Below are 14,755 nucleotides of genomic sequence, written 5' to 3'. Positions count from 1 at the left end.
TTGCTACAATCATCAATCTAGTTGGATAGATGGAAATCGGAGAGAGACTACTGAGTCTATGTGTGGTCCAGCCAATCCAGGATTCTCTCTCTCACAGTGGCATCAAGGACTATTTTGCAGAAAAGGAAAGTTTTCCTGCCCCATATCATCTCAAAAGATAGGAATGTTTCCCCAAGTCAAGACTTACATAATTTTTTTTAAAAAAAATCAAGCAGTCATTATATAGCAATATTAACAAAATGGTGAAAAATTCAACTGCAACACTAATTAAACTTGCTTTAAAATTTCCAGTGTTCTCTTTATGCCTTTGCTACATAATTCATAATTTTATGTAGCTGATATTATGATGTTTACTTTTTAACTTTTTGTTAAGCATTTGCATGCTGTTTCTTAAATAATATTTTTACCAAGTAGACACATCAAGATTTACCTGACGAGTTCTCTAAAGTAGTGGTTCTCAACCAGGGGTGATTGTGTACCCCCCAGAGGACATCAGTCAATGTCAAGAGGGCAAAGAAGCTCTGCGCCCCTCCCCGCATTCCTTGCCTAAGCATCTCTTCCATCTGGCTGGTCCTGAGTTGTATCCTATATAATAAACCGGTAATAGTAAGTGAAGTGCCTTCCTGAGTTCTGTGAGCTGTTCTAGCAAATTATCGACCATGGGCATTATGGGAACCTGCAAATTTATAGCCAGTTGATCAGAAGTACTGGGACTTGCAACTGGCATCTGAAGTCTTGTTGTGGGACTGAGCCCCTAACCCAGCTATCAGTTTTAGTGTCAGAATTGAATTGAATTGTCTGGACACCCTGTTGGTGTCAGAAAAGACACAACCTATACAGTGTCAGGAAAACTAAAACCTATAGAGGCACTGTCTTATTTTTCTTTGATAAAATTCATCACCCTTCAATTAATGCATAAATTAACTTTCTGAATACCTACTATATCTACTCTAGGCATAGAGGTTGGGCAAAAAGTGGGTTACTAACTTTGAGGAACTCAACTTGACCTATCTGTATTTTCACATTCTCTATCACCTCTTAAGATAACAAGTTCCATACATTTACCACCCACTGTGTAAGGCAGGACTTCCTTTTATTTGTCACGTTCCTTCACTGGCTTCCTACACATCAAGCTCAAACCACAAAACATCATCCAGGCCAATCTGCTTTTCCACATGGAATGTCTGGGGAAAGATTACATGGAATATGCATGGTACTTTGAAAAAAGAATACTCAAGTCCTGATAGCTAATGCTTTTGTTTTACAAGTGAATCTCAGCCAGAGGGAGTATCACCTTCAGTGGGAGTTTAGAAATACATGAGGTTTTCGGCTGTCTCACTGACTGGGGAACTCTCTTGGCATTAGTGGGTAGAGGCCAGTGATGTTACATGTCCTGCAGGGTGTGGGAGTGCCCAGTGAAAACTCGTTAGCAGTCCCCCCACAGAAACAGGGCAACTCTAAATCCTCCTTTACTCTAGGAAGTAAAGGTCCCATTGGCCTGGAAGGCTACTCTAAGTCCTAATGCCTATCATACTTTAAAACTAAGTCCACAAGGCTTTTATAGTCACTGCACCTTTATCTTTTTCTTCTAGATTGTTCCTCTTACTTGTTTATGAAGAGTTAAACAAACAAAAGTTAACATATCAGAGGAAACAAACATTAGTCATGGAGCAAACATTACCATCCATAGAGACTACTAACTATAAGCTGACTTAACAGGAGACAGGTTTCATGACAATGTCTATTGCTGATGTAGCTTTGATGAAATGCAAGTGATAGGAAATAAAATTTTAAATGGAATAGGGGCAGAAGGAGAAAACACCATTAAGTTCAAATGGTTCTTATGTTTTCAAAACAGAGAACTGAAATCACATCAAAGCTATTTCTAAATGTACTCACACATCTGGATAGGTGGGTGGGCATTTCACTCTCAAATCCACTTTCACATATACTTCTTCACCAGTCAAGCCCTGAGGGTATAGAACTAAATTGATTTCAGGAGGCTCTTTGACCTAAAAGAGAAAAAGAAAATCTTTTTTCTCTAGAGAGCCAATCATTAAAGATTAAGATAAAAATTATTAATATTTTAGCCAAAGTTCTACTTTTTAAATATTACACATAATTTTATTTTATATAGGTGTTGGTCACATTTTCCTAAAGCATGGTTTAAAAACAAAACCTGGACGGCAGACAGCAGAAGCAAGAAGAATGACAATCCTGCAGCCTATGGAACAAAACCCACATTCACAGAAAGATAGACAAGATGAAAAGGCAGAGAGCTATGTACCAGATGAAGGAACAAGATAAAACCCCCCCAAAAAACTAAATGAAGTGCAGATAGGCAACCTTCCAGAAAAAGAATTCAGAATAATGATAGTGAACATGATCCAGGACCTCGGAAAAAGAATGGAGGCAAAGATCGAGAAGATGCAAGAAATGTTTAACAAAGACCTAGAAGAATTAAAGAACAAAAAAACAGAGATGAATACAATAACTGAAATGAAAACTACACTAGAAGGAATCAACAGCAGAATAACTGAGGCAGAATAACGGATAAGTGACCTGGAAGACAGAATGGTGGAATTCACTGCTGCACAACAGAATAAAGAAAAAAGAATGAAAAAAAATGAAGACAGCCTAAGAGACCTCTGGGACAACATTAAACGCAACAACATTCACATTATAGGGGTGCCAGAAGGAGAAGAGAGAGAGAAAGGACCCGAGAAAATATTTGAAGAGATTATAGTCGAAAACTTCCCTAACATGGGAAAGGAAATAGCCACCCAAGTCCAGGAAGCACAGTGAGTCCAATACAGGATAAATCCAAGGAGAAACACACTGAGACACATAGTAATCAAATTGGCAAAAATTAAAGACAAAGAAAAATTATTGAAAGCAGCAAGGGAAAAACGACAAATAACATAAAAGGAAACTCCCATGAAGTTAACAGCTGGTTTCTCAGCAGAAACTCCACAAGCCAGAAGGAAGTGGCATGATATATTTAAAGTGATGAAAGGGAAGAACCTACAACCAAGATTTCTCTACCTGGCAAGGATCACATTCAGATTCGATGGAGAAATCAAAAGCTTTACAGACAAGCAAAAGCTAAGATGATTCAGCACCACCAAACCAGCTCTACAACAAATGCTAAAGGAACTTCTCTAAGTGGGAGAAGAAAAAGACCTACAAAAGCAAACCAAAAACAATTAAGAAAATGGTAATAGGAACATACATATCAATAATTACCTTAAATGTAAATGGATTAAATGCTCCAACCAAAAGACACAGCCTTGCTGAATGGATACAAAAACAAGACCCATATATATGCTGTCTACAAGAGACACACTTCAGACTTAGGGACACATACAGAATGAAAGTGAGGGGATGGAAAAAGATATTCCATCCCCTGAAGTAGCTATACTCATAATAGATAAAATAGACTTTAAAATAAAGAATGTCACAAGAGACAAGGAAGGACACTACATAATGATCAAGAGATCAATCCAAGAAGAAGATATAACAATTATAAATATATATGCACCCAACAGAGGAGCACCTCAATACATAAGGCAACTGCTAACAGCTATAAAAGAGGAAATCGACAGTAACACAATAATAGTGGGGGACTTTAACACCTCACTTACACCAATGGACAGATCATCCAAAATGAAAATAAATAAGGAAACACAAGCTTTAAATGACACAATATACCAGATAGATTTAATTGATATTTATAGGACATTGCATCTAAAAACAGCAGATTACACTTTCTTCTCAAGTGCGCACAGAACATTCTCCAGGATAGCTCACATCTTGGGTCACAAATCAAGCCTCAGTAAATTTAAGAAAATTGAAATCATATCAAGAATCTTTTCTGACCACAACGCTATGAGACTAGAAATGAATACAGGGAAAAAAATGTAAAAAACACAAACACGTGGAGGCTAAGCAATATGTTACTAAATAACCAAGAGATCACTGAAGAAATCAAAGGGGAAATCAAAAAACACCTAGAGATAAATGAAAATGAAAATGCAATGACCCAAAACCTATGGGATGAAGCAAAAGCAGTTCTAAGAGGGAAGTTTATAGCTATACAAGCCTACCTCAAGAAACAAGAAAAATCTCAAATAAACAATCTAACCTTACACCTAAATAAACTAGAGAAAGAAGAACAAACAAAACTCAAAGTTAGCAGGAGGAAAGAAATCAAAGTTCAGAGCGGATATAAATGAAATAGAAACAAAGAAAACAATAGCAAAGATCAATAAAACTAAAAGCTGGTTCTTTGAGAAGATAAACAAAATTGATAAACCATTGGCCAGACTCATCACGAAAAAGTGGGAGAGGACTCAAATCAATAAAATTAGAAATGAAAAAGGATAAGTTACAACAGACACTGCAGAAATACAAAGCATCCTAAGAGACTACTACAAGCAACTCTATGTAATTAAATTGAAGTAATGAAATTGAAACTGTGACTAAAAATCTTCCAACAAACAAAAGTCCAGGAGCAGATGGCTTCACAGGTGAATTCTATTGAACATTTAGAGAAGAGCTAACACCCACCCTTCTCAAACTCTTCCAACAATTGCAGAGGAAGGAACACTCCCAAGCTCATTCTATGAGGCCACCATCATTTCTGATACCAAAACCAGACAAAGATACTACAAAAAAAGAAAATTACAGACCAATATCACTGATGAATATAGATGCAAAAATCCTTAACAAAATACTAGCAAACAGAATCCAACAACACATTAAAAAGATCATACACCATGATCAAGTGGGATTTTTCCCAGGGATGCAAGGATTCTTCAATATATGCAAATCAATCAATGTGATACACCACATTAACAAACTGAAGAAGAAAAACCATATGATCACTCAATAGATGCAGAAAAAAGCTTCTGACAAAATTCAACACCCATTTATGATAAAAAATCTCCAGAAAGTGGGCATAGAGTGAAACTATCTCAACATAATAAAGGCCATATATGAGAAACCCACAGCAAACATCATTCTCAACAGTGAAAAACTGAAAGCATTTCCTCTGAGATCAGGAACAAGAGAAGGATGTCCACTCTCACCACTATTATTCAACATAGTTTTGGAAATCCTAGACACGGCAATCAGAGAAGAAAAATAAATAAAAGGAATACAAATTGGAAAAGAAGAAGTAAAACTGTCACTGTTTGCAGATGACATGACACTATACATAGAGAATCCTAAAGATGCTACCATAAAACTACTAGAGCTAATCAATGAATCTGGTAAAGTTGCAGGATACAAAATTAATGCACAGAAATCTCTCGCATTCCTATATACTAATGATGAAAAATCTGAAAGAGAAGTTAAGGAAACACTCCCATTTACCACTGCAACAAAAAGAATAAAATACCTAGGAATAAACTTACCTAGGGAGACAAAAGACCTGTATGCAGAAAACTATAAGACACTGATGAAAGAAATTAAAGATGATACAAATAGATGGAGAGATATACCATGTTCTTGGATTGGAAGAATCAACATTGTGAAAATGACTCTACTACCCAAAGCAATCTACAGATTCAGTGCAATCCCTATCAAACTACCAATGGCATTTTTCACAGAACTAGAACAAAAAATTTCACAATGTATGGAAACACAAAGGACCCTGAATAGCCAAAGCAATCTTGAGAAAGAAAACCAGAGCTGGAGGAATCAGGCTCCCAGACTTCAGACTCTACTAAAAAGCTACAGTAATCAAGACAGTATGGTACTGGCACAAAAACAGAAATATAGATCAATGAAACAGGATAGAAAGCCCAGAGATAAACCCATGCACATATGGTCACCTTATTTTTGATAGAGGAGACAAGAATATACAGTGTAGAAAAGACAGCCTCTTCAATAAGTGGTGCTGGGAAAACTGGACAGCTACATGTAAAAGAATGAAATTAGAATAGTCCCTAACACCATACACAAAAATAAACTCAAAATGGATTAGAGACCTAAATGTAAGACCAGACACTATAAAACTCTTAGAGGAACACATAGGCAGAACACTCTATGACATAAATCACAGCAAGATCTTTTTTGATCTGCCTCCTAGAGTAATGGAAATAAAAACAAAAATAAACAAATGGGACCTAATGAATCTTAAAAGCTTTTGCACAGCAAAGGAAGCCATAAACAAGACGAAAAGACAACCCTCAGAATGGGGGTTTGCAAATGAAGCAACTTACAAAGGATTAATCTCCAAAATTTACTAGCAGCTCATGAGCTCAATATCAAAAAAACAAACAACCCAATCCAAAAATGGGCAGAAGACCTAAATAGACATTTCTCCAAAGAAGATATACAGATTGCCAAGAAACACATGAAAGAATGCTCAACATCATTAATCATGAGAGAAATGCAAATCAAAACTACAATGAGATATCATCTCAGACCAGTCAGAATGGCCATCATGAAAAAATCTACAAACAATAAATGCTGGAGAGGGTGTGGGGAAAAGGGAAGAACCCTCTTGCACTGTTGGTGGGAATGTAAACTGATACAGCCACTACGGAGAACAGTGTGGAGGTTCCTTAAAAAACTAAAAATAGAACTACCATATGACCCAGCAATCCCACTACTGAGCATATACCCAGAGAATACCATAATTCAAAAAGACACATGCACCACAATGTTCACTCCAGCTCTATTTACAATAGCCAGGTCAAGAAGGCAACCTAAAATGCCCATCGACAGACGAATGGATAAAGAAGATGTGGTACATATATACAATGGAATATTACTCAGCCATAAAAAGGAATGAAATTGGGTCATTTGTAGAGATGTGGATGGATCTAGAGACTGTCATACAGAGTGAAGTAAGTCAGAAAGAGAAAAACAAATATTGTATCTTAACACATATATGTGCAACCTAACAAAATGGTACAGATGAGCCAGTTTGCAGGGCAGAAATAGAGACACAGATGTAGAGAACAAACGTATGGACACCAAGGGGGGATTGTGGCAGGGAGTGGTGGTGGTGGTGTGATGAATTGGGAGATTGGGATTGACATGTATACACTGATGTGTATAAAATGGATGACTAATAAGAAACTGCTGTATAAAAAAATAAATAAAATTCCAAAAAACCCCGAAAACCTCCAAGACAGAGTACATATTCCTTTTCAAAGTTTCTAAGGAGTGACCTGAAATGTCCCATGTAGCCTCCATTCATTCAAATGTCACTGAGCGCTGATGACCTTCTGAGTGCTGCCCTAGAGACTGAGAGTTCAGAGGCAAATCTACACAGACACGAACCCAACTAGCTGGCACAGAGTAGAAGACGAATGCTTTCAAAAAGTGATGAGTGCTGTAAAGAAGACAAAGCCAAGTCATGGAACATAGTGATGGAGAAGAAGGTACGCAGACACGCAGGTCAGGGGAGGCCTCTTGAGCAGGGGATACTTCGAATATTGAGATAAGTGAAAATCTTGACATGAAGAAATCTGATAGCTCTTCTAAAATTGTGTATGCTTTCAACCAACTGCTTTTCACCAAATACTCCATTCTTCTTTATTTATGTATGCTTTTTCCAAAAAGGATTTGAGGCAGTTTATATTATCTATATATCATGAGAAAGGGGAGGCTGAGGGAACATATACACATATGGTCCAGACACTTGACCAACTTTGCGAGGTAGGTGCAATCTCCTTTGTACAGACATTTTACAGACAAGGCGGCTCAGGCTCAGACTTTCAGTTTCTTGCCCACCAACACACAGCAACAAATCTGGACTTCAAATCCAATTCTGACTCCCAAACCTGTCTTTTCCATCAGCCCTCCCTTGTTAATGACAACCCTAAGTTGCTGTGACTTTCCCTTGGAATGTCCAGGCAGCCAGGGCAAAAAGAGAAATGCGGCATTATCAGAAAAGAAAAAAGATAAAAATTCTTCTAAGGGTAATAAAGTACTTAGCAACATTAAATTCTAATAGAAATTTATAACATGAACCTTACATGTGGCACCATGAATCACACAATCAGCTATGTATACAAAATACGTAAGCTTGGTTTTTATTTCTTTTTAATAGAATCCCTGATTTTTTAGCTGGATACATTTCCCAGACGCCTTTGCAGCTCAATGTGGCTACTGGATTAATTTCTGGCCAGTAAGATGAAAGAACTGTAATATGCAATTTCCAGGAAGTGAACTTTATCAAAGGAAAGGGATGAAACTTCTTCATCCCCTTCTCATTCCACCTAGCTGGAATGCAGATGTGATGACTGGAGGTCAGACAGTCATTTTAGACCACGAAGGGCACTTTAAGGATGGCAGAACAGCAATTCAGAAAAAGCCGTACTCCAGACTTTTACATGTAAAAAAATAAACTTTGTTATTTTAAGTTTTCTGTCATATGTAGCTAAACCTAATCCTAACCAGTACAGGCTCACTGGAAAAATAAAAAATAAAGTCAGGGAACAGTGCTTTCAGAGGTAAGAACAGAATATTTGCCAGGCTTCTCTCAAGTGAACTGAGAGGCTTCCCAACATGTGAAGATGCTTTTATGCAAAACATGTTTAGGATACCAAGTGTTAGCTCATATTAGGGCACTCAAGGACTCCTGGAGCTGAACAGGACTTGATTAAAAAGTTCAACAATCAAGATGTTCTAAAGATTAGGATTGGGTAAGACCTCCTTCATGCCTTTAGAAGATAAATGGTCATTAGAATTCAATGTTGATAAAATCTTTGATTTAACCTGCACAAGGAAATAATGAATTCCTGGAATATTTGTAGGTAAAAAAACTCAAAGTAAGGGGTAACCAAAATTTTTTGAGAGCACCTAATGAGAGGAAAACACAATGCAGAATGTACAGCTACAAAGTGTACAAAATTCTACATGAGAAAAAAGATTTGTTTTGAAGACTGAAAATGCAAGTGACATGAAGGCAGCATAATAAGTAGTCATGGAGAGAAGGGCACGCTACAATGAGAGATGAGTTAAATTTGCTTCTCAATGAGATCATGAAGTTGGAGACTCTCCTGAAGTACCATCAAATAACCAAACAAATCTTCAAGGTATAAAAAGTGAAAGAATAACAAAACTCAGTCCTAAAACATAAGAGAGGTAATGCTCATTTGGACTAATCCCCCCTAGAATTAAAAAAATTAAAAACACTAGCTCTTCAAGAAACAAAACCCAAGGATCTTAATAAACCCCACAGGATGAGGAACACTGACCAAGGGGACCCTTTTTTTTTTTTTTTTTTGTGGTACGTGGACCTCTCACCGCCGCGGCCTCTCCCGTCGCGGAGCGCAGGCTCCGGACGCGCAGGCTCAGCGGCCATGGCTCAGGGGCCCAGCCGCTCCGCGGCATGTGGGATCTTCCCGGACCGGGGCACGAACTCGTGTCCCCTGCATCAGCAGGCGGACTCTCAACCACTGCACCACCAGGGAAGCCCGGGGACCCTCTTTTCAGCCCAGTGCACAACACCTGGAAGAGCGCCCGGCCAACACTGGCAGAAACCCCAGTTTCTCAGTCTGAATGTGGTTTTCTTGGGCACTTCCTCACACTCAGGCCCCCAAAAATAAACTGATGTAAGCATGTGTCTATTTCTGTTAGAAGTACTGGAGTGAAGGATAAGACTATAAAAAAACTGAGAATTTTATCAGCCATTCCACATAGGAGCAAATCTTTTGGTTCCAAGGCATGAGGGTTAATGACAGCCTGCGATTAAACTTTACTGGTTTACAAGATGAGCAGCAGAGTGAGGATGAGGTTTGGGAAATTAATTAAAAATACTAACACAAAAGGGAGAGGGATGGACTGGGAGTTTGGGGTTGGTAAATGCAAACTATTACATTTCGAATGGCTAAACAACACGGTCCTACTGTATAGCACAGGGAACAATATCCAATCTCCTGGGATAAACCATAATGGAAAAGAATATTAAAAAAGAATGTATCTATGTGTAAAACTGAGTCAATTTGCTATACAGCAGAGACTGGCACAACACTAAATCAACTATGCTTCAATTAAAAAAAAATACTAACACAATTCTTCCTTTACACAGCCATGTAAATATACTTGACATTACTGAACTATACACTTCAAAATTGTTAAGCTAGTATATTTTATGCCATGTGTTTTTAACCACAGCACATAAAAGAAAAAGTTACACAATTCAAACCACTTTCAGGTGTTTGGTCTAGAATTGTTACCTAGATTCTGCTCATCACATCCCCCTTACATTTTGATGGCAAGACTTCGCTCAGCATGGCCTCTTGTTTCTTACCTGCCTCCATTCTCACATGCTGTAATGTGGGGAAGAAACTAGTCTGCGTGAAAAAACAACAAATCTAGAAATAAAGTAACATGTGCAAGCTAGATAATCTGGGCAAGTCTTTGGTTTTAAGTCTGTGAAGATGCCCCTCCCCGCAAAAAAAAATGATGATAGTAAAATCTAAGAAATTAGATTTTATGTCAAATGCCTTAATCACTGACTTCCCCCCATATCTCTTTTTCTAAATAGACCCAAATACATTTGGGAATTATTTCAGTTAATAAAAAAATTTTGAGAGCTTTTTACCAGGCACTAGGCATGTACATGTGAACAAATACAGAGACTCTGTCCTTATGAAGCCAGCCTACTCTCATACAAAGTAAAGGTGGCATTTCAAATTAGTGGAAGAGACTGAAAAAAATCATCTGTGTTAGTCTAACTGGCTAGTTGGGCGTGAAAGTGGGCAGCCTAGATTCATACTCAGACAGAGGTAAGAACTTTAAAAAATAAAAAGCTATTTCTATATTTATTTGATGGAAGTTTAAAAACAAAGTCATGAAAGAATTAAAAGGAAGTCTTGAAGAATTCAATCTTTTGGTAACACTGGAGCAGGGAAAAAAACAAACCACAGGGATCATGTAACAACAATAAAATGAAAAAAACAAGGTCATTTTGACTATATTAAAGTTTTAAAAAATTGCATAAATTACCTAAATATCAAAATGCATAATGGTTAATTAGGGAAAAATATTTGCAATATATGACCCCAAATGCTAATTTTCTTAACATATAAATTAACATCTAAATAGCTCTGACATATGAATAAGAAAGTAGACAATAGAGTGTAAAAATAATCCAAACAACATTGAACAGTTCACAGAAAAAAATCCATGGCTTACAGGCAAAGGTGGTCCTCATAATTTACAACTAAAGAAGTAAAAATGTTTCATCTATCTACTGGCAAAGATGAAAAAGTCTGACACTACAGTGTTGGTGAAGATGTAGGAAAAGAAGCACTCATACACTACCGGTGGGCCCAGAGACAAAAGCAAGGCTTTAGGAGGGAGGTTTGCAATAGCTATCAAATTATAAATGAGCAGACCTTTGGCTGACAGAAAATTAGCCAAGATAATTAAGTTAACAATAAATTTATAACTCTAGAGGAAATTATATTTTCAACTAGTGGTGTCCAAACTTTAGTATGTAAAATAATTTTTAGCATGTACTCCCAAAATGTTATTTATAAATAACATACATATGTTACTAAACCAAAATCTACATTATAACACATCCCCCAAAAAGAAGTTTAAAAAACTTCAGATGTTTAAAAAACCTAAAGTTTACTCAGGTCAATAATTCTGAGCTGAATTTACTGGCAACAAATTTGGCCTGAATTGACATGAGGCTATTGATTGTCTTTATCCATCCCACTGAGTGTGAATATTTGAATATTCACATGGTTTGCTGTGTTTGATTCTGCATGCTGCTCCAGACACTGAGTGAGGTATTAGGTAAGTATGGAATGTGCACATGTGGCCATGAACACAAACACTTCTGAATTCTGAAATGTATCAGGCCTCAGGGTTTTGCATAAAGGATTGTGGGCTTGCATAACCTTTCCCTAAAGAGTGGCAAGTAATAAGTATCTGTTGAATGACTACATTTTTTTAAAAAACGTTTTTAAACTTTTTTTTATTGAAGTATAGTTGATTTACAGTGTTAATTTCTGCTGCACAGCAAAGTGACTCAGTTATACACATATATACAATCTTTTATATTCTTTTCCAATATGGTTTATCCCACAATATTGAATATAGTTCCTTGTGCTATACAGTAGGACCCTGTTGCTTATCCATTCTACATGTAATAGTTTGCATCTACTAATCCCAAACTCCAAGTCCATCCCTCCCCCACCCACCCCCCCTTGGCAACCACAAGTCTGTTCTCTATGTTGAATGACTACATTCTGATTCATCCTTATGACGACCAATTATTTGCCTAGCAAAGTGTTAAGGCTATTTGCCCATGTACCTCAGGGTACAGCTATCTGAATCCTTCTACCTGCCTATTACAGTTTTTGATTTTGTTTGCTCTACTATCTTGTTATAAAGACCACCAGCTATAAATTCTGAGACTATCAGTATCCCTACCTACAGCAGTACCTTTTTCTTTTCTGTTTTCTTGCAGTCTTAGGACCAGATAATTAAGCTGTGTAAAGTAAATAAACTGTCTCTGAATGAAGTCTTAGGAACTTTGTACTGAGCCCCCGTGTACACTTTGCAACAGGTATTTTGGCTTCATGAGCCGAATTCCTGGTTCTCAATGTTTGGGAACAGAGAAGTTACCAGATAACCAGAAAGTTACATTGTTATTTTATTACAAGCTTGTATAAGGGGAATATTTACATTTTTACTATTTCAGCTTAAAAATAACTCTTGAAATTAAGCACTAGAAAAGTAAGCTCCCTGAGAGAAGGGGGTTTGGTTTGGTTTGTGCTTGACTGTATTCCCAATACCTAGAACAATAAATAGTTAATGAAGGAAGGAAAACATTGGGTGAGAAGGAAAATGTTTTGCCCTGACAGCTCCCGAAGATCCTATTTCTTGAGAAAATATCGGATGTGCTGATAAGGCACATGTTGTAAAATGCCAAAATTAAAGGTAGATGAAGGGGGCTTCCTTGGTGGCGCAGTGGTTAAGAATCCACCTGCCAATGCAAGGGACACGGGTTCAAGCCCTGGTCCAGAAAGATCTCACATGCTGTGGAGCACCTAAGCCCCTGTGCCACAACTACTGAGCCCACACTCTAGACCCCACATGCCACAACTACAGAGCCCACGTGCTGCAACTACTGAAGCCGGTGCACCTAGAGCCCATGTTCCGCAATAAGAGAAGCCACCGCAATGAGTAGCCCCCACTCACCACAACTAGGGAAAGCCCGCGTGCAGCAGCAAAGACCCAACACAGCCAAAAATAAATAAAATAAATAAATTTAAAGGTAGATGAAAGAAGGTACTACTTTTTAAATAATACTATAAAGAGTTTGGTAGATAATTCTTCAAGGATGATGAGGGAAAGACTGTCAGTATCAGCAGCTTATAACTTAACTTACTTCCAGACAAAAAGGAAAATAATATTTTAAGTCAAATGCCATTTTAAAAGGGTGGACTCAGCACACTCCCTCTCCATTACAGCTAAGAAGACTGTATTCCATACTCTCTAAGCGCCTTGGAGAAAGGTACAGAGGAAAGTTGCTCCACACAGCACAATACAGGGAGGATACCTGAGGAGTACAATGGGATTACATGGTTAATAGTTTTGAACACAAACGGGAAGGTAAGACTTCTGACTGAAGGCATCAGTAAGATCTGTGCAAGAGCCCCCAAAGCGTTCCCAAAGTTGCAGTGGGTCCCTATGGATGCGCTGTTGTATCAAACTCAAGGGCTGTCAGGGAGGAAAAAAGGCAGGACAGTAAGGAGGCAGGGAAGTTATGGAACGTCAGTGGGAATAAGAAACAGGGCCAGGTAAGACTGGAGCCGACGGGGGGGAAAGGCTGTAAGAGAATTCGTCCCAGTTGGGGGTTCTGGAGACCCGCCAAGCGGCTGCGTGCGCAAGGACAGAAAGTGAGCGTGGGTGGAATCGCGAGGGATGAAAGGACTCCAGAATCCTAAGCTGGGGTAGGCGGTTCGTTTCCGGCAGAGCCGGGCGGGCCTGGCCGGGGTAGATCAAGCCAGGGGAGCTGGGCCGCAGCACGCCAGCCCCGACCAGACAAGCCACGTTCCTACCCGTCCGCACGCGTCCAGCCGCAGGTCCTGGAAGTCGGAGCCGTAGATGGCCTCCAGGGCCTGCAGCTCGTGGTCCTGTCGCTGTGGGTAGCTCTCCGGCGGCTCGTCCCGGCCACGCCCGTGGGCCCCGCGGCCCCCAGCCATGGTAGTGCGGTGGGCAAGGCAAGGCAAGGCGGCCTTGCGGAGGTGGGTGGGCCTTAGGCGGGCTTCGCTCCCGGGACGGGACCGTGGGCGGGGCTCCAAGCCGGAGGCGGGGTCAGGGATGGGGAGAGCTCCGCGCTTGGGGGAAGGATCGCAGCCGGAGCTCCACGCCGGGAGGGGGCGTGGGGGCGGGGCGTCGAGCCGGGGGCGGGGTCACGGTGGGGGTGGGGCTCGGCGCCCAGCAGGATCCACGCCGGAACTCCGCGCCCCTGGCCGCCTCTTGAGTGAGAAGCGGTGTCATGAACGCTATTAGCGCGTGAGCAGCTTTGGCATGGGAGCGAGACTGGGGGAAGGTTTAGCCCACATTCTGCTGGGGGAACTGAGCGGGGGAACCTGAAGGGACGTGGGAGATCAAATCCATCAGAATGGAATGATAATGCCAAGGGGTATGGTTTTCACGAAGTAAGTCTCTCACAGAAGTGCCTGCTGGAACTCCTTCACTCTGGCATTGGTAGGAGACAAAACTCTGAAGGGCAGACTTTGATGGGTTTTCCAGCCGCTTTGACTCC

The 14,755-nt window shown here is 39.6% G+C and overlaps 1 protein-coding gene across 2 annotated transcripts in view; it reads right to left on the bottom strand.

Moving 5' to 3' along the window:
• The window catches only part of EIF2AK4 (eukaryotic translation initiation factor 2 alpha kinase 4), a gene marked incomplete at its 5' end in the record, with an annotated part of 113,725 nt that extends 99,536 nt beyond the window's left edge, over nt 1-14,189 (bottom strand). For both annotated transcript variants that reach the window (XM_082649573.1, XM_082649574.1), the window contains 2 exons: nt 1,900-2,012; nt 14,046-14,189. In XM_082649573.1, the coding sequence (XP_082505699.1) occupies nt 1,900-2,012; nt 14,046-14,189 (257 nt within the window). The remainder of the gene's footprint in view (nt 1-1,899; nt 2,013-14,045) is intronic.
• Between the last annotated feature and the right edge of the window lie 566 nt (nt 14,190-14,755).

Source organism: Grampus griseus, assembly GCF_964374135.1.
Source record: "Grampus griseus genome assembly, chromosome: 2".
In the NCBI taxonomy this organism is placed as follows: domain Eukaryota; kingdom Metazoa; phylum Chordata; class Mammalia; order Artiodactyla; family Delphinidae; genus Grampus; species Grampus griseus.
The sequence above is the reverse complement of the archived record's forward strand: the minus strand, read 5'-3'. Positions and strand labels throughout refer to the sequence as shown.